Source organism: Syngnathoides biaculeatus, chromosome 22, assembly GCF_019802595.1.
Source record: "Syngnathoides biaculeatus isolate LvHL_M chromosome 22, ASM1980259v1, whole genome shotgun sequence".
In the NCBI taxonomy this organism is placed as follows: Eukaryota; Metazoa; Chordata; class Actinopteri; order Syngnathiformes; family Syngnathidae; genus Syngnathoides; species Syngnathoides biaculeatus.
In genome coordinates, this window is record NC_084661.1 from 15924618 (window position 1) to 15944423 (window position 19806).

The 19806-nt window shown below is 41.8% G+C and overlaps 3 protein-coding genes across 3 annotated transcripts; 1 reads left to right on the top strand and 2 right to left on the bottom strand.

Moving 5' to 3' along the window:
* Window positions 1-42: 42 nt before the first annotated feature.
* pdpk1b (3-phosphoinositide dependent protein kinase 1b) lies at window positions 43-11927 on the bottom strand. Its single transcript, XM_061810866.1, has 14 exons — window positions 11663-11927; window positions 8318-8581; window positions 8123-8165; window positions 7904-8041; window positions 7156-7300; window positions 6981-7078; window positions 6823-6898; window positions 6634-6702; window positions 5446-5542; window positions 5198-5371; window positions 4891-5108; window positions 3676-3733; window positions 3347-3499; window positions 43-2342 (listed from the first exon to the last, which is right to left on the bottom strand). The coding sequence occupies exons 1-14, from the start codon at window positions 11684-11686 to the stop codon at window positions 2229-2231; spliced, it is 1671 nt and encodes a 556-aa protein (XP_061666850.1). The 5' UTR covers window positions 11687-11927; the 3' UTR covers window positions 43-2228.
* A 720-nt stretch (window positions 11928-12647) lies between these two features.
* On the bottom strand, window positions 12648-15436 carry tsr3 (TSR3 ribosome maturation factor). Its single transcript, XM_061809818.1, has 6 exons — window positions 15302-15436; window positions 14868-15084; window positions 14600-14793; window positions 14354-14521; window positions 13281-13335; window positions 12648-12820 (listed from the first exon to the last, which is right to left on the bottom strand). Exons 1-6 carry the CDS (start codon window positions 15420-15422, stop codon window positions 12670-12672), a joined length of 906 nt encoding a protein of 301 aa, XP_061665802.1. The 5' UTR covers window positions 15423-15436; the 3' UTR covers window positions 12648-12669.
* Window positions 15437-15776: 340 nt separating this feature from the next.
* Window positions 15777-19735, top strand: gnptg (N-acetylglucosamine-1-phosphate transferase subunit gamma). The gene is made up of 11 exons (XM_061809817.1): window positions 15777-15918; window positions 16033-16087; window positions 16400-16467; window positions 16555-16609; window positions 17122-17205; window positions 17306-17399; window positions 17689-17803; window positions 18258-18340; window positions 18422-18547; window positions 18633-18714; window positions 19207-19735. Exons 1-11 carry the CDS (start codon window positions 15852-15854, stop codon window positions 19296-19298), a joined length of 921 nt encoding a protein of 306 aa, XP_061665801.1. The 5' UTR covers window positions 15777-15851; the 3' UTR covers window positions 19299-19735.
* The last annotated feature ends 71 nt before the right edge of the window (window positions 19736-19806 follow it).

The following is a 19806-nucleotide window of genomic DNA, read 5'->3' on the forward strand; positions in this document are numbered from 1 at the left end:
CGGGTACCCGGTGGTAATTTGAACAAGACAAAAATACACAGATGGTGGGCTGATACTTTATTTACATGCTGCAGGATGTGAGAAGCCATTGCCAGTGAAACGCCGCATCTTTCCCCCCCATGTCATGACTGCTACTTAACAGAAGACAGGACACTTGGCTTTCTTCGGATGCCTAAATCCCCTACATGCTTTAATTACTGGACTACCGAGCGTTAAAGTGGAAAAAGTCGTCATTCAACATCAACTGACCTAGCGAACAAATAATCAGAGAGAGAATGGACAATTCATTAAATTATCATCAGAACATGATTAAGTCACTGAGCAAATAGAAAATGTATGATATAGTAAGAAAAAAGCTGTAAAATATTATAGTTTACAATAATTATTCACATTCAAAGGCTTTTACATCTCAAAACATACACAACATGGCCCCTGAACATGACTTCAATCCAAATATGATTCATATATTAGAATTTAAATAACACAGAATGAACTAGAGGCTAAACAATAGCCCTCTAATAACCTTATACAAGAATAAAAATACAAAAACTGTATCCTAGTTTCATTGCATTACTTGCTTCAGATTTTAATAATACAATATCTGTACATCACAGTTCTCATCAGTTACAAGCCAGGTAGAGTGTTCCATACACAATGTAACCGACCGCTATCTATTTGATTTTTGACAAAAAATCTCCGTGCGAAGGAGGCCGACACTTCTGGAGTGTTTCCTCCGCTCTTTTACAGACAGATACAGCAATTCTTTTTTTTTTAATCGCTTATTTGGATCAGATAAAGATATCCTCGCACACAAGAGCCCCCCCCCCCCCCCCCAGGCTCCTATTTCACCTATATTCCAGTCACACGATGCACACAGACTCAGCCAAAAGGAGGAGGGCCTTTGGGAAGGGGGGAGAAAAATTATAATAAAAAAATAATAATAAAAAAAACAAGGATCTGTCAAAAAAAAAATTAAAATCGTGATAACACAAAAGAGGAGCTTTGGATGAATCAATTTTAGTTCCAATGGGGCCAAAACAAAATAGTTGAGCCAGTGATCTTGCTGAAGGAGAGAAACCTATGATTGCTTAAAAAAAAAAAAAACAACAAAACAACAGTATCATGTATAATATCTCTGTTGGTGAGGATTTTCCGGTCAGCACGTAGGATTTTTCATATTTCGACAGGATGCACTGAAGATGAGCAAATTATCCCACAAAAAAAAAAAAAAACGAAGAAGGAAATTCACATCACAAAGAAATAGCAAAGTGAACAGAACAGCCAAATCATCCAGTAACATTTGCTATGGTTGCCAATGCATTAAAAAAAAAAAAAACAATAAAAAAAAAAAAAATACCCACCTTTTTCCAAACTTGAATAAACTACGGTAATATCACCAGTGCCCTAAGAAGAGAGGAACAAGGCTGCGCTACACAACTGGCCATGCAGGAGAACGGTATAAGCGAGTTTATGATTAGGAAGTACAAGCTAGTGGCATGTTTACCCGCCTCCTCGGAAACGGATGTGTGGAGGTGTGGGAGGCGCCGCGCTTAGACCCGCGGAGAATCTGATTGGACCGCGATAAGCTAGTACCGCTGGATTTAAGAAAACGATTCATTCGGGTACTGTGGAAATACACGGGCTCTTACAAAAATACATTTGAGTTTGGTAAATGCGCGAGATTGGATCGAGGGTGCAGTATCCGGTACGACTATGGACTGACTATATGCACGAGACGAGGGGGCTGTCTACATCTTGCACATAGGATGCGGATTTGGGATATGGTTCAATTACACTGTGATTCACACAAATCAATATTTTTCTGTTATGGTATCGCAGGAAACCAGTCCTTGGATTTTAGAGAGAGAGAGAGAGAGAGAAAGCCCCTCGAATTCCCCCCAAGCTTGCCTCTTCCACCTTCCGTTGCGAATGTACAAAAAAAAAAAAAAAAAAAATAAAAGCACATGTGCTCGGCGGGTACTCTTTAACATCCGTACATGGAGATTTGCAACAGAAGCCTCACACGGAGCACAAAGAAGAAGCAAAGCAACCCTGAATCCAAAGTTGTATCCCCCTCCCCATGATTCTACTCAGTAAAACAAACAAGGTCTAGATGCCAGCGTCTGTAAAGTTTGTTTACACTGCGGTGATGAAGGGCACTAAAGAGGGCATTACTCTGCTCAGTGATTGGCCTCGGAGCTAAAAGACAGGAAATGGGAGCGCTCCTCCTATAGGCCGGGATTTTGGTGTCTTTGATAAATCTTTCTCCACACTTCTTGGATCTTCTTGCACCATCTGTCGGCATTTCCGCTAGGGTCCATCAAATAGTATGTTCGGTTAGGCTGAAATGACACCAAGCAACGGAAAAACACGTCGTTAGAACTGGGGATGCGTGGCCGGCGACGCCGGTATCGGTACGCATTCAAATGATCTGATATAGTACTCACCGATACCACATCGCTTATCATATCGAATACCTTACCGAAGATGTGGGTGTGTGTGGACATACTTTAACACCGATGAAAACACTCTAAGGCGACTGAAAATTCAGATCTGCAAAATAGCCGAACTCCTCGGGTGCTGACTACCAAGCACCGATTCTTTCGACAATTTTAAAGAGGATTAATCAATTAGAAAAATAATCGAGTACCGTAATTCCCGGCCTACAGAGCGCACCTGCTTTTAACCCTCACCCAGTACATTTGTAAAGGAAATACCATTTGGTGCATACATAGGCCGCAGCCGTGTGAAAGCCGCAAGTGCCCACATTGAAACTGACACGAAAACACGAAGTATTTACAAAGTTGGTACACAGAGAGTTTAACGCTAGTGCCGCCGCGCTAACAGGGCCGGTTAAAAACAAAAACTATACTGGTAAAAATCACTGAAACACGGCAGTAACACGCTAGCACAGCGCTAACAGGGCCGGAGCTGTAAAAGTCACTTCCTCGGCACATATATTCCACCGGTCTCACTCTTACCTTTTTCGCTTGACTGCCCCCGTGCGTCCGTTAGAAAAAAACCCCGCACAAATTAGCCCCATCACCGCATAAACCGCAGGGTTGAAAGAGTGTGAAAAAAATGTCGCGGCTTATAGGCCGGAAATTACGGTAGTTGTTGTACCTCTAAAATAAAAAAAAATAAAAAAAATCATGCCAATAGTAAACCGTAATGGCATTACAGCATCGGTACTCTGAATTGGTGCGTCAATTGTATTTGTAATTGTGTGAAAAAAGTGATATTGGCGCATCCCTATTTAGAAATATGAAGAGATAAGATCTACAGAAGAAAAAAAAAAAAGACAGCAAAAAGTGGGAAAAAATACTTTCAAAGTAGTTGTGTGTACCGTATGAACAAAGAAGGTTTTGAAGTTCTTGGCCTCAGGGCGTAATTCTAGTGACCAAGGGATTTCTCCTTTCAGGACCTTGTTGACAGGATCCACATAGTACAGGTGTGGTCCTTCAGTGAGGAGCAGCTGTCTCCGTCGGGCAAACAGACCCTGCAACGGACACGAGTTTTACTCCGGTTCCACCTCCATAAAAAGAGACCTTGTTGGGAAAGCCGCTGAAGGTAACAATTTCAAAACAGACTCGTTTTTATGTTAACTCGACGAGGGAAAATGTAACTCATCGCATTGGCTTAGATGTGCTGTAAAATACAAAACAAATGACTCACCTTTCGTTTGTCCACTGGACCCATTTTTAAAATAAGGTTATTTTCGACAAACTGGTGCCTGTGTAAATTGGAATATGTAAAAAAAAAAAAAAAAAAACACAGAAAAAAACAGCACCTACAAATTAGTGACATCACTCAAATTGTTACGACACTGAACTGACGCTATCCTACTTCCAAACAAGTTACGTTCCACAAGGCAGGTCATATATTAAAAAATATTCTTTATTTTGCCATTTTTATGGTCGGAATTAAATCCACTTTTTTGGCATCATTACTATGTGCATCCTGTTGCTGCCAAAATAAATACCGTTATTTCTGGCCTATAAAGCGCGACTTTTTTCCACATGCTTTCAACCCTGCGGTTTATGCGTCGATGCGGCTAATTTGTGCATTTTTTATGTTTTTTTTTTTTTGTTAAACTGGCCCTGTTAGCGCCACGCTAGCGTCTTGCTGCAATATTACTGCCGTGTCTCAGTGATTTTTACCGGTATGTTTTTTTTTTTTTTTTAACCGGGCCTGTTAGTGCTGTGCTACTGTGTTGCTACTGTGTAGCTGCCACGGCTGTTTTTTGTTTTTTACCGGTATGTTTTTCTTAACAGCCGTTTGTGCAACCATGTTGTTGCTATGTTAAGCTAAGCTATTAACACTCTTTCTGTGTATCGTATTTTCCGCACTATAAGGCGCACCTAAAAGCCTTTAATTTTCTCAAAAGGCGACAGTGCGCCTTATAATCTGGTGCGCCTTATATATGGATCAATATTGAGCCTTTCTTGCAGCTCCATCTAATGGGTGCATAATGTAACTCCAGCCTCTACTGTAGCGTCTATTCTTTCCGCCTTATAATGCGGTGCGGCTTATATATGGAAAACGTTTTAAAATAGGCCATTCATTGAAGGTGCGCCTTATAGTGCGGAAAATACGGTAAATATCTCGTGTTTCAATGTGGGCTTCAATGTGGGCACTTGCGGCTTTTACACAGGTGCGGCTTATGTATGTACCAAATGTATTTACTTTACAAATGTACTGGGTGAGGCTTGTAAGCAGGTGCGCTCTGTAGGCCAGAAATTACGGTAAATGAATTAATGGACAACAAACCGCAAAGAGGCAGGTGGAGGTCACTTTTGTGCAGACGTTTTTTGAACTCACAACGGCGGTCTGAATGTTGTCAAGTAGGATAGCGTGCGCGATCAAAGACAGAACACAGTCAAGACTTACCAAGGATTTCCAGAAGTTTGTTTGTCCAGCAACAAAAGCTTCTCCTCGTCGGTGAACTGCAGCTCGAGCTCGAAGGAGTTGTTGTCCAGGTCGTGGATGTACTGCTCGATGTTGCTGCTGGACCGTTGCGGGGGCGTCGACTCGTGCGGCGACAGGGAGTGTGACGAGCTGGACTGGGCCACCTGCATGTTGCTGAACTGGCTCAGGAGGTCGTCGTACTACGTGCACAAATCGCACGGGATTCAGTATCTCAGCTTTATTGCGACGACAACGGTGGGGGGAAAAAAAATGAAGGGCGTTATCGTACATTTCCGTAGCAGTCCTCATCGTCCTCAGACATGGCAGGCAGGTAAGGGGTGAGCTTGGGGGGCGTTTGCATGTGGAGGTCACCCCAGGAGATGGTGTCGAAGAAGGGGTGCTGTTTCAAAGGGTCGTAGCCGCCCATCTCTTCGCACCCGATGCGATTCGCAGGGTCCAATGACTTTGAAATAAAATATGACATTTACATATTTAACCCACCCTCGCTTTTAGAATCGATTTTATCTGACGACTTACCAAAAGCTGTTTGACAAGATCCTTGGCTCTGGGGAAGAATTTCTCTGGGAATTCATACTCCAGCTTTATTATCTTCTGGAATATTAAGTACTCGTTTCTATGACGAAAATCAAAGAATCAAGGGAAAATAAAAGACAATAATTGCCGACAAATGTATCATGTACAGCAACAGGTGTTTTGCACTGATTGGGACAATGACGCTCTAGAGCGCTCGCTCATTTGAAGTAATTATTATACTTTCTTCTTTAAGGAGTTGCAAGATTCTGTTCAGGTCATGTTGAGAAGGGTTGCCGCGATATTGCGGTTTGCTTTGTACTACAATATCTCTGTTTATTTTTCAAAACACAGTTAAGGCAATTGATAGTACAGGTAGTCTCTCCGGAATACAAACATTTTTTTTGTACAGTATGTGTCATTCATTTAAATATATGCTCACGACTTTTTAACTCCAACGCTCTTGTGTGTTCCTCTTGCTTATATTCTGTTTAAATGTGTACTGTATGGAAGTAAATATGTGCCACCAGGATTTGAATTTGAAATGCCACGAAAAAAATAGGATTTGAATTTGAAATGTAACGTCATCATATTTTCAATAGTTGCTACAATTCACCATCTGTGCCACCACGCAGGGTTACTTCAGGTCAGAATCGAACACCCAGCCAATTGCAATTACGCTTTCTTAGTCACGTGACGTCACAAACTAAGAAAGCCTAACTGGATTGGCTGGCTGTTTGGTCCTGACCTGAAGTAACCCTGCCTGGTGGCACGACGGGGAATTTTAAACAGCGAATTGTAGCCGGTTGAATTGTTAACATTGAAAAGTTACATTGAAATACAACTATTGAAAATGTGATCACTTTACATTTCAAATTAAAATCCTCTTTTCTTTGGGATTTGAAATTCAAATCCTGGTGGCACATATTTACTTCCATAGTACTGCATTTTAAAAGTGCATTTGAAGACAAAAAATTTCAAGTAAAATTTTGAATATTTTTTTTTTCCAAATTGCTGTAGGTATTTCTACACCCCAGATTTTCACTTATCGCAACGGGCCTGGAATGTAACCACTGTGACGGGGGTGGGGTTTACTGTACTATATTCTATTTTTTCTAGGTTTCACTTTAATATTGTTTTTTTTTTTTTCCTGCCACAACAACAGAAATGTGGAATGACAAATGCTGTACTTACCCAGCTCTGAACGGTGGTAAACCAGCCACCAACTGATAGATAATACATCCCAATGCCCAGAGGTCAGAGCTAAAAAACAAAAACAACATGAGGGAATGAAAAAAAAAATGCTACTGTAATGTAACTTATATATAAAAAAAAAAACAACCCAAGTTATATCAACCCTAAATAATGACCTGACCCAGTTACCTTTTGCAGGCTGACTTCTCTGTTAGCAGCTCTGGAGAAACATACTGTGCTGTTCCAACAAATGAGTTGGCTCTCGCTGCAAAACGAGAACAGAAAGTGAATATTTATGACACTTGTGAGAATATCATACTGAAACTCCCAGACGAAATAATGCCAACCTTGCTTGCTGTCCGACGACAATTGTTTCGCCGTCCCAAAATCTGTTATCTGGATGTGCATCTCTTCACTCAAAAGAATATTCTCTGGTTTCAGATCTCTGAAAGGAAACACGTTAGTTATAAGTGGAACGAGAGGGAGAAAAAAAACAAACAAACAATAGCCTCAAATACATACCTATGGATAATCCCCTTATTGTGCAAGTATTCTAGAGCACTAACAATTTCCGCTGAATAAAATCTAGTGCAGGTCTCATCGAATGAACCGATTTTACGAATGTATTTTAGGAGTTCGCCGTTCTTTGCGTAGCTGAGACCAAAATCTGAAAACCGCTGTTAAGGAGGACACCGACTAGAAAAGTCAACAACAAAAAGGAAGTCATTCAGACAAACACAATTAAGGATACACCAATAGCACTATTTCACTTACATTTGCATACTTGCCAATAAAGAGTAACAATATTTGATCATACCTTCGTCTTGCAATTTTGACGTGTTTTAATCAAATAACACTTTCCCTACACACGACCATACTGTTATATACGTTTTCTCTATGTTTCAGTCTGTGTTTGAATATTCATTATTTACATTTGTATTGTGACATGGTTGCTATGGGTGTACAGAGGCTGCGTTATAAAGAATAACATAAGTGCGCCGGTTGCGCCGCGCGCGTTATGTCATTTCCAGGTTTTTTCGGCAGCGGAGGAATTCAAAACAAACTGCAATGCAGGAGCGTTCCAGTACCGATTTTCGTTCGAAAACAAGAAGAAAAAAAAAAAAAATCTTGAAATTTTCGTTCGAAAACGGAGACATTCGAGAACCAAGGCATTACTGTATAAGGTGTCGTCGTACAGGAACGTTTTCACGTGTGCAGACGTGCAGCATCGAAGCATCCCTACAAATAACACTCGTGGGGAAAAGGATACACAACTTGTCGTCGTCTTGAAATGTGAAGAAGAGTTTGACGAAGAACGGGTGCTCGAGATTTGACATTAAATCCCGCTCTCTTTTGACATACTGGGCTTTGTTCTGCTTCATGATGTGCCGCTTCTCCAATATCTTAACTTGAAGGAAGAGAAAATGCAAGTTGATTACGCGAGTCCACTCTGAGTCGTTTGCTGAGAGTATTTTGCATTAATACTTACTTGCATATTCTTTGCCGGTTACCTGCTCCCTTGCTAGGACAACCTTAACAACGGGGGGGGGGGGAGAAAAAAGGTCTGTCAATTCAAGATGACTCATCCTTAATCGGAGGAATGCTAGCATGTAGCAACAGCTACCCAAGGGTAATTAAAAAGCGAAGTGGAATGTGTGATACATATATAAATATCCATATATACCGTCGAGAAGGAGCCCTCTCCCAGTATCTTGCCGAACTTGAAGTCCTCTGGTTTCTTCTTGCGAGGCTGAGGGGCCTGCGCCACCTTCTGCGCACGGAGGCCCGAGCCCTGGCCGCCGGCAGACGCTCCGACAGCACGGGCCTCTGAGGGCGAGCCCTCCATGCCGGGACAGTGGCTGCTGCTTAAGTCGGGGTGGTTCCTTACCATTGACGGATGCGAGCGGGAACAAATGACAACGCTGGGCTGAATGGGCACGACATCATACTGGAAGACGACAGAAAACATGAGTCAGCGGGTCCGTTACAAGTGGAATCAAGCTAAATTCGCTGGTACCTCGACGTATGACTTTAATTTATTTCGTCACCAGGTTTACTCGTATATACAATTAATTTTCCCTATTCAAAAGAATTAAGATGTTCATCTGTTTCAGCCCCCACCCCCTCCAAAAAAACAACACCATTGTTTTTCATTAAAAAAAGATATGGTGAGATGTGGCTAAGGGAGTAACATTAGAAGCTAGATTCAATCGCTGCTTTTGAGTGTTCTCATTTTGTATTTATGTAACTTTTCACTTTTTGTCACATTCAATAAACCGCTGAAAGTTTATCAATGTTTTTTTCACTTTACTCAAGCGTGGCAATGGTATTTAAAACTTTCTTGCAATAAACCGGGGGGGGGGTGGTCAGATAAATAAAAGAATACATCCATCCATTTTCTGAACCACTTATCCTCACAAGGGTGGCAGGATAAAAGGGAGAAAAAAAGCATCCAAGCAATGGCTTGCGACTACAAAAAAAAAAAGCACACCATAAATTACGGTACCACTGTACATGTCATCAGTCATGAATATCAGTTGCCAATGCACATTCGTGCATTTATTGAACAGGACAAAGAGTCAAAGGACATAAATACAAAATAAGAACACTCGCAGCGAATCCGCTAACCGATGTCACTCACTAGGCACATATCCAACACAAAAATACTACAGTATGTAGAGTAATTACTAATTATAAAGCCAGTTTATTTATTTACAATATTTATTATTTTGCACAACGGTGTTATTCTTTTTATATTAAAAAAATATATCTTCATTGCATTTCAATGTGAGGAGTTACAGGCTTGCTCACGGAATGTATTAAATTTATAAATCCTGCAGTTGCCACAATTTCAAGTAAGATCATTTGCGGGGCTAAGTCTCGAAAAAGATAAGAACATAAGCAAAGTGGTGCTACGCTGTCTCGAGCTTCCTTCCTGTGTTTTAACTTCAAAAAACTACCTCAGTCACATTTGTTTATAAATTTACAAACGGTGGCAAAAGACAAGAGCAGTGATTTTCAAAGTGCGGCACGAGGACCGCGAGTGGAACACGGGCCGTCACCAATGGTACGTAAAAGAATCACTGACTTAAATTTGAATAAGATTTGTTACATGAAAAACAGAATACGATCAAACTGAACGCTGCTTTTTGAAACAAGTTTGATGAGTTCTGTGGCCGTGCTCGTATCTTAAATCACGTTTCCCTGTTGAAAGGGATGGAACTGCCACTGATCTGTTCTAGCATCCTTGAAAATGACAACAAATACATATAATACAATACAATAGAATGTAAAGAATTAAACAGTTTGTGTCTCCTGATTATTTCACTGCCGCTCCTTCTTATGTACACGGTAGTCGTTTTTCGCTGAGTATTTTTACAGTACCTGCCTAAATGTGTCGATGTACCGTTTTGAGGCCAAATACCCATCCATCCATTTTCCAAGGTACTTATCCTCACAATGGTCACAGCAGTGCTGGAGCCTACGCCAGCTAACAAATATTCGCTGCTTAAAGGGTTATAACATTGAGGAAAAAGTGGCTATTTTTTAGCATATGGTGTTTTGCATTGTTTTTTAGCATTAAGCGTTTGTATGTGGGAAAGTTAAAGTGCCACGACATTTTAAATACATGTAGTTATGAAAACTACATATATTATTATTCACTTCAATGTTTACACAAAAAATGCATACAGCCCATGTAAAATTATCCAATACATTACATTTTATACTTTTAATTTACATATTATTTTAACTTTCTAAGTACAGTACATTTAAAAAACAGTTTAGTTTTATTTAACTCTCGATGCAATACATTTGCAGCCAATCTTTCGCACCTTTTTTTATTTTTAAAGATTTGGGTTCTTCTTAACTTTTAAATGCCATACTTTTCATGGAATCATGTTGAGTACAGTATTAGCGTTCCAACTGTGCATGACGTTCCAATGGGTTCCAATAATAAATACAGGTGTACGTTTGAGGAATCCAACCTCTGACTCGTTTTTGATGGAAACTTGAGGTCCACTCACTGCATATTGAATATTTTCTCAGGCGTTAGTCGTTGTCAAACGGTTGGAAAACCAGTGCACGAGGGCGAAACCCGGCCATCAACATAATTTCACACCTCAACACAACAAACAGTGCGTGGTTGTAAATTCCAGGGCGTCGCTGGTAATAACACACAAAACACATTTACAAGTCTCTTTACGTTCGTCGTTTACTTCACTGGCTTTTGCTTTTATCTCATTCACAACCAAGGTGCGGCCATTTATTCGTTTTTTTTTTTTAATCCACTCGGCCGGCCCCATGCCGCACAACTATCCCCTGACTCATTCCCCGGAGGTCCGGCAATGTAATGTTTGCTAGCCGAGGCCAGATATGACTAAGACACCTTCGGGCAGCACCGGGCCCCTGCGGTGAACTTTCTGGGGCGAAGTGAAGCTCGCGTTTGGCGTCTTGTCAAGTCGCGCTGACTGACAGCGAGTTACAAACTTAACGCCGAACGGCAGGTTGCGGAGGGGCAACTTCAAAACATCCCCCCACCTCCCCTCCACCCTCACTTCCACCTTCATTGAGCTCCTTGTCAGCCCGAATCAGAACGAATGGGTCATCGTTGACTTGTGCACGAGAACGAATTGACAACCAATTCGTAGCCTGAAGAAAATAAAAAATAAAATAAGAGCGCCAATATGTTTAGCTTAGCATTAGCCAAGCGATACAGACCAACAGAAAGTGTACAACAAATGACGGTTTCGTGTCGGTTCGTATTTAACAGCACCCCATTCGTGTAGCGCACACGTGTAGGTCCAACTGGGTGTTCGACAAAGCCGAAGAATTGTTGGGGAATTTCGCTCGAGTTCGCCCGGGTTAGCCTCGCTAGCCCTCGCTATGTGGTTCTCAACGAGCTCCGCGGCTAGGCTACCGCTCTCGCAACGAAGGCCCCAGTCAACTATTTGTTGTCAAACAGCCGCCACACGCCACATTCCGGCCGCCGGCTTCGTAGTGTGCTCCGTGTCGAAGCGGCGGCACTCACCAGCTGACTTGTAGCTCTTGCCATGGGAGTTTTCCGCGAGTATTTATTTGGAATAAAATAATTAGAGAAGCTCCGGTAATGGCTGCCTCTGCGCCTTCATTTTCGAGCTGTGACGTCGTTCCACAACAATGTTACCGCAGGACAGCACAGTCCCGCTGTGTCCGCCCCCCTCGCCACATTTACAGTACAACCAAGTTTGCTGGAAAGGCTTCGTCACACGTCAGAAAACTACATATTAAAAAAAAAAAAAAAAAACAGAGCACACCGCATACTTCCGTTTTAATAATGACGCTGCCATGTAAATCGTAGCAAAATGTTGCGTTTACGGACTACGTTTTCGATTAAAAACAGTCAGGTGAAGCGGTGGGAAAAATAATTCCCCACACGCATTGAATTTTTATAATGCCCCAAAACACCGAGAAGTTACAAAAGTATCTACACCTTGTACTTGGTGTACATAATTTGTCTAAAACGAGTATGGTAAATGTCGAAGTATAGTAAGCAAAAATATTTTTTAAATTTGCTGAAATATAAACAATACCCGTTTTGATAACTGCATTTATTTTCCATTGTTTTAGAGGTAGCTCGAGTCGAGCAGGATTTTTTTGGAAAGAAAAAAAAAGTAAAATTTGATTCTACAAATAATAAAGATACCCGCTCCCCCAAAAATATTTTCAAATGGCTAACTGTGAATATTCTGGGGTCAACTGTATTATTGTTAGCACAACTTTTTTTCTCCACATCGCCACAAGTCACTAAAAAAAAAAAACCCTCATAAATGAAAACACACACAATACACAAAAGTAAAGAAAGTCAACCGTAAAAACTAACACACAAGGCCAAAACCCTTCCAAAAAAAAATCAACTTAGAGTAATTAAGTATATTCACTTCACATGTTCCAACCACTCTAATTTATGAAGGACATAAAAATGAGCAAAAAATGCATTTTTTTTCATACCAAATAATTGATATTGGTCGACCCAATTCCGTTAATCAATTTAAAGTTTTATTGTGATGACTTTGCTGCTCCAACTTTGTCTTTATGTGAAACATTTTCTGACTCATTTTTTTCATCTGCTTCATCATTATGATCATCATCATCGTCATCATCCTCTGATGTGTCAGCGTCCTCACTAGTATCCTCCTCATCTGGTTCCCTGAAAAGGAATAATAAAACAAAATTGTTACCGTATCGCCATAAACTAGGGCAGTGATACCTAACCACCGATGGTGGGGAAATGATCCAATTTCACTTAATCTGTCTGAAAATTACCGTATTTACTGTAAACAATGTTCTTTATTCAGACATCTATGCCAGGAATGAATAGCGGCGGGCGGAGTAATTAAATCTAAAAATTCAATAAATTAAATCTTCCACTACATGGCAGAAGGTACTTTTTTGTCACCTATTCACATACATATAGGAGATATTTCTAATGCAATATACGTGCATTGCTTTAGTAAAGGTTGGGGAAAAACTGCACAAGAGAAATATGTTCATTCATAAGAAGATGCCATCATTTTCCAAATCGGATTACAGTACTTGATTCTGATGACAGCGTTTGCCGAGGCAAATATAATTTAACGACGTCCTCAAATGAAATACGAGGCGCTCACCAGTGACGTCTGTTGAGATTCATGCATTCCACTCCCGAGTTGACGTCGAAGGGATCTGTGAACGAGAGCGTTTATTAAAAACAACGTTCACGACAATGACAAAAGTATCGACGTGACCGTTCTTTTGGAACAACTATTGGAACTGCTCAAATGCTTCTCTGAAGAGTTAAAGTAATAATAAATGTCATGCTTGTTGTTATTTGAGTGTCTGCTAAACTGCTGCTGGATGGTGAGATGAGTTCGCTACCACCATCTTGCGCTCATATCTCAAATTTTAGCTCGGTGTTAAAGGAAAAAGTGTTTGTATTGGGGGGGAAAAAAAAGTTGAGTCGCTTATGAATCGAAACTTCAACATTCAACTTGCATACATCTTAATTTCAAAGGCAGAGAAATGAAGGGGGGGTGGGAGAAATAACCCCATTTTTACACAAATGATCTGCAAATAGTATCCATCCATCCATCCATCCATCCATTTTCTAAGCCGCTTATCCTCACAAGGGTCGCAGGAAGTGCTGGAGCCTATCCCAGCTGTCAACGGGCAGGATGCGGGGTACACCCTGAACTGGTCGCCGTCCAATCGCAGGGCACATAGAGACAAACAGCTGCACTCACAATCGCACCTAGGGGCAATTCAGAGTGTCCAATTAATGTTGCGAGTCACTGATGGTGTAGTGGTACACACGCCTGCCTTTGGTGCGGCCAGCGTGGGATCAATTCCCGCTCAGTGATGGTGTCGATATCTGCCCTGCGACTGACTGGCGGCCAGTTAAGGGTCCAGTCTGCCTTTCGGCCAAAGCTAGCTGGGATATGCTTCAGCATTCGCGCAGCCCGATTGAGGATAAGCGGCTTGGATAATGACATGACAATTAATGTTGCATGTTTTTGGGGATGTGAGAGGAAACCGGAGTGCCCGGAGAAAAACCCACGCAGGCACGGGGAGAACATGCAAAGTCCGCAGAGGCGGGTCCGGGATTGAACCCGGGACCTCAGAACTGTGAGGCCAACGCTTCTCCAGCTGATCCACCGTGCCGGCTGCCCAAATAGCATCTCCCACATTTTTTTTTTTTTTTTACCAATTTCCTCCTCCTCTGGTTCAGCGGTGAGAAAGTCTTTTTCTACAGCGAGCAGGTCTTCCTCCGACTGGCAGGAAGCGTAGCGCTTCAGCAGCACTTTGTTGAGGTCCAGGAAGCCGGTCCCCCACTTGAATTTCTTCAACAGTAGCACCGCCAGCTCCTCAAAACCTGGTGATATGAAATACATTTTGAGTAACTCTTTTAAAAAAAAAGAATGCCGCAAGGAGGATCGTGCGTAGGCCTTACCCACAATACAAAAAGTCGCGGCAAAAGCCTCAACGCAAGATAATTTGCAGGGCTTGCCGTAGTTGACGGGATTTGCCGCTACCAGGTAAGGCAGCAGGCGCGGGTGACTTCCGACCATCTTGCTGAACGGCGTCTCCTCCAGTTTGGCCCAGGAGCAATCAATCACCGCCATTCCGTTCTGGGCCACGAGCTCTCTGTGAATTCAAAAATGAAGACGACACATTTGATTCTGTGAAATTTTCAAATCAAATATATTGCAAGCGCATACCTGTCAGCTGGCGTGACATATTTTGTACCCATGGGACTCAAAATGAGCCCGTTAAACCTCTGATTGAGGCGCAGGTTGCGTACAAAGCCCTTTCGGACCAGTTTTCGGCCCGTGCACCGTTTTGGGTCGCAATGGCCCAGCTCCCACATGGCAAGCGGACAAGGGAGCTTCACTTGGGGGATCTCGGCACCGTCCTCCTCCTCCCTGTGAAGACTTGCTGTCAAAGAAAACCCAATATACTTTATGATTATTATAATCGACATGATCCAAACTTTTGAGGGAGGTTGTCATTCCACCCAGTCAACCTCATCTTTCACAAATTGACAGACATGTTTAGTTCATCTTCTACTTGCATTTGATAAAGCAAAACGCTTTCAAATGAAGATTGGAATAAGAAAAATAGTGACGAGCATTAAATATGAATAGGACTTTACCTTCAAATGCTGAGTGCATTTCTTCTGTAAAAGCCTCTAATGTTTTCCCCTTCACTTTGTGTCGTTTATCCTTTCCCTTGTTGTCAGGACGCACAAACTTGCCTTGTTTCTTCCGTCCCATTTTAAACAACAAAAGTATATCTTATCCTCGTACAGAGTAATCGAAAAAATTACTCTTATAGTCAAAAGAAAAGTCTGTGAAAACAACACGTGCCTGCTTGATCGCAACCACTAGCATTAGCATGTTTTGGGAAGAAAAAAAACATCCGTAACACGTGACTATTAAACCAATGTACACGTGTTTTTAAAAATTAGCGTTTGTTACGAGTAAAAAACACAACTCTTCGCCTTTTAAAAAAAATAACCCCAAAAATTTAGTTACTTCTTTTATTCCTGCGATTAAAAGGCGACGTCCTTCCGCTAAAGTGCGAAGCGCATGCGCAAGAGAACTATATTTTTGTCACGTGACTCTTATGCGGAAGACAATTTGGGTTTTTATCAGACGTAAACAAATGTAAACGAAACCATATTTTAACCAAAACAATCAGACATGTGCTGTTGGTTTAGTGTGATATTTAACATATTTCTCGTCTTCGCCGTTTGTATGTCCCTTTTCGGTAAGAGCTTGCTTGTAACATGCTTACAGCTAATGATGATATCTAACGGCGATATCTACACTCATTCATATTTATCAACGTGTTTGTCTTGTGACTTATTTTTTTTTCCCACAGTAACCCACGGAATCGCCGGAAAAATGAAGATAGTCGAGGCGCCGAATACATTTGGGTTCGTCAAGTTCAAAGAAACAAAGTGCAATCGTTTCCCAACATCGTTCTAGAAAAATTCCCACCCAGCGTATGTGCACTGAAATAATGATGCTGACCTCGTCTCATTCTACAAATTCAGTGCAAAATATGGGACCTGTTAAGTTAAAATGGGGAAAAAAAGGCGTTTTATGCCACTTCATTCAAGTGGCTGGCGAGACAAGCGCCACAAAAAAAAAAAAACGTCATCAGTCCATTTTCTATCCCTCTTTTCCTCCATAAGGTCACAGATGAGCTATTTTTTTTTTTATAATGTTTCTATTTCTATCTTCAGGGTGAACAACAATTTTCTATCTCAGGGAAGCAGACTGCAGGCTAAAGTGCTTCCATCACCAGTGTCTGGTAACTTGTCATTTTGTAAAACAATAATTCATTCCATTTTTGGGGAAAGAAAAACCCTCACATTTTTGTTGTTGTCATCTCCACAAGGTCCTTCACACCTTTCTCATCTGGCTGGAAGGTGTTTTAGCCTTACAGAGTCAGTGTAAGTATTATTTAAAAAAAACCACACACTTTTAAAAAAAATATATACAAATACCACATGTCACATTGATTCGATTCTAGGTTGGCTATGTCCGATTCACTTTTGGAAAAGTTCCTAGTCTCGCGGTTCGGAAAGCTTTTTCACCCTGCACTGTAAATGCTTACAACATTATGTCCCCAAAAACGTGAAGCAAACTGCGGGGCCTTCGGATATGAAATTCATTCATCTTTCCCCATTGAATTTAACATAAATGTCATTAAGATGATCTAGTCTCATAAGAAATGAACATGAATTTCTTAATTTTTTGCACGCTGCTCAAAGCAGAGATATTGGAAGAACGACGCCTCGTATCTTGAAAATCACATAAGTTGTGTCACTTGTACATCAAGGCAGCGCTGCGCTGTTATTGTTTGCCTTGGTGTTAGTTCAAGCAGAGAATTTTCTCTATTGTCGTGACCGAGATGAAGATTAGGATAAGGAGCTAGGATAATGACATGACATATATTTTTCAGGTACAGATACGAGTTCTGTCCATTTCACAACATCACCCAACACGAACAGTCATTCCGGTGGAACGCTTACAGCGGGATCCTGGGGTAAGAAGCCTCCAGCTAACCGGCACGGATGCTCGGCAGTGAGCGGAAGTGATGCTCTTAAAAAAAAAACAAAAAAAAAAGCCTTGCGTGTTATTTCCAGGATCTGGCATGAGTGGGAAATAGCAAACAACACTTTTGCGGGCATGTGGATGAGAGACGGAGACACTTGCGGCACCAGAAACAGAGAAGCGAAGGTGAGTGGAGTTTATAGCGTGCTGAGCTTACTAAGCAGTAATATAGTCCTAAAAAATGAAAAAAAGTGAGGAATATTGGTGTAGACGGTGAAATTTCAGGATGAACCCAAAGTGCTCTCGATCCTTTTAGAGGTGAACGTAATTTGACTTTGTATAAATCTGTTCAAAGTTTAAGAAGTAAAAATCACAGAAGGTGAAATTAAGTTTAACTGTAAAGGATTTAGTGGATTTCCAGTTAATCTTGATATTTCCCGAATAAGTTTGCCAATTTTTTTTTCCACCCCTGCAGGTGATTTTCACCTGCAGCAAGCAAAGCAAGCTTGCGCGAGTCTCCGAGCCGAGTACTTGTGTGTACTCGCTAACGTTTGAGACGCCGCTTGTTTGCCACCCGCATTCTCTTTTAGGTAAGATGTCAAGTTTGCATGTTCTCCCCGTGCCTGTGCGGGTTTTCTCCGGGCACTCCGGTTTCCTCCCACATCCCAAAAACATTCAACATTAATTGAAGACTCTAAATTGCCCCGAGGTGCGATTGTGACTGCGGCTGTTTGTCTCCATGTGCTCTGGGATTGGCCGGCGACCAGTTCAGGGTGTACCCCGCCTCCTGCCCCGTTGACAGCTGGGATAGGCTCCAGCACTCCCCGCGACCCTCGTGAGGATAAGCGGCAAAGAAAATGGATGGATGATTGGATTGCCCAGCCCGCTTTGTCTCTATTAGAACTTTGCATAATTCATGACACCTTGTCTAATGTTCCCGTTTCCCCCTCAGAAGTGTTTAAAATCAGATCGTCCAGCCGTAGCTTGTCATTGTGCTGACGATACTTATGATTAATAAATCGGCTTTTCCATACCGTTTTCCAGTGTACCCGACCCTGAATGAGAAGCTGCAAAAGGAATGGGATGAAGCGGAGCAGGCTCGCTACGAAGGTCTGATCACTGAGCAGGTATGTTCACCTGAAAAAAAAATATGAACTCATCGCAGAGGCAAGCTACTCACTAAAAAACGCTGCCTATGTTCCTTGCAGGGATATGAAAATCTCCTAAAGGAGATCTTCCAGGATGCCGGCTTCCTGAAGAGTCCAAAAATCGCAAAGCCGCCCCAAGCTTTAGCCGAAACAGAAATGCACAACTCTTTACAGAAATGCAATGAGGTACATCCCGGAAGTTTATTGTATCATAGAAAATTATACTGAGGTGTTATTGCTCATCAGCTACGAGTGTCTTTATCTTTTACAGGATTTTCAACAACAGCAAGAAGAACTCCAGAGACTGCGAGCCCTGCTCACCCGTCACAATATTCCCTTTGATACAAAACCAGGTTCGTCGCTCACCCGCTGAAAAACAACCTGTGCGTAGCAGTCGCTGTGATTTGACAGCGCCGTCGCACTCGCAAATCTGCACAGTCGAGCGCGAAAAATCACGTGCGTCAAATTTGTTACGAGTAGAAATGTGTAGATATTGAAAGGCGTCGCTTATTTTGTGTAGTCTTGACCAATGGTCCCTCTAAGCTGCACCACTGCGCACACTCTCAGCGCACATGAAAACCGATCCAGCGCAGTTTTTTTTTTTAAACACGGAAGCACACGGACACTAACAGCTGCTGCTCAGCCTACTTCTACTTCCTAGTTTACCTGACACCACCCCCCCTCCGCTCTTAAAGAGGTACACTCAAAATTACAAACGGAACACACACCCGTAACTTTATATCTGCAGGCATGACTGACCACACGCGTACATTTCTCAAATGTGAGTGACTGGCGTAGGCCACAAATGCACATTTGCCTTTTACACGTTTTGCTCCGTGTCGCAGATGAGACGAAAGGTGGCAGCCAGACGATGACGGCGGCGACACGGCATTTACGCGGAGACGTCGGCCTTTTCGACATCACCGGTCAGCGCTGAAAAGTAGCGGCACGCGGCGAAAGAAACGGAATTTTCACGGACCTACTCCTGTTCCATCTTAGACGGCAGGTTTCGTTTGGAAAATGCAGTTTGGGAGGAGTTTGACGATGAACTGGATAGTGAGGAAAAAACAAAATTAAAATGTGCATTTTTAAATGTCAATTCAATTTTTTTTTTTTAGGGGAATGTGAAATTGTTCTGAACGAGCGGAACGGTTTGAAGCTGAAATGCTTGGAATTTGTTGACGAGTGTGGATTGATAAATTTATAAACGGTACTTTTCATTTCAATGGAAATGTGGGGAAATATACATCCCAACAAAATTTGAATTCCGTGAATGTGAAGTTTGAAGTGCTTGAGAAACGTGGAAGGATTACTTCAACTTGTCAAAATTTTGTCGTTTTAAGATTTTTTTTTTTTCATGGACAAATTTGGAATTTGGCCAATATGGGGAAAAATGTCTTTCCGAGATTTCCTGAATTTTGTGAATATTTATAAGTCATAGTTTG

Excerpts from the sequence above, each read along its gene's own strand:
- pdpk1b (XM_061810866.1), bottom strand. The coding sequence starts at position 11,686 with ATGGCAAGAGCTACAAGTCAGCTG. Across the intron at positions 8,166-8,317 it reads GAGAGGGCTCCTTCTCGACG|GTTGTCCTAGCAAGGGAGCA; the intron begins GTATATATGGAT and ends CCCGTTGTTAAG. Across the intron at positions 3,500-3,675 it reads GTCCAGTGGACAAACGAAAG|GGTCTGTTTGCCCGACGGAG; the intron begins GTGAGTCATTTG and ends TGTCCGTTGCAG.
- tsr3 (XM_061809818.1), bottom strand. The coding sequence starts at position 15,422 with ATGGGACGGAAGAAACAAGGCAAGTTTGTGCGTCCTGACAACAAGGGA. Across the intron at positions 15,085-15,301 it reads AATGCACTCAGCATTTGAAG|CAAGTCTTCACAGGGAGGAG; the intron begins GTAAAGTCCTAT and ends TTTCTTTGACAG. Across the intron at positions 13,336-14,353 it reads ACCAGAGGAGGAGGAAATTG|ATCCCTTCGACGTCAACTCG; the intron begins GTAAAAAAAAAA and ends TCTCGTTCACAG.
- gnptg (XM_061809817.1), top strand. The coding sequence starts at position 15,852 with ATGTGCTGTTGGTTTAGTGTGATATTTAACATATTTCTCGTCTTCGCC. Across the intron at positions 17,400-17,688 it reads CCAGAAACAGAGAAGCGAAG|GTGATTTTCACCTGCAGCAA; the intron begins GTGAGTGGAGTT and ends CCACCCCTGCAG. Across the intron at positions 18,341-18,421 it reads AAGGTCTGATCACTGAGCAG|GGATATGAAAATCTCCTAAA; the intron begins GTATGTTCACCT and ends TGTTCCTTGCAG.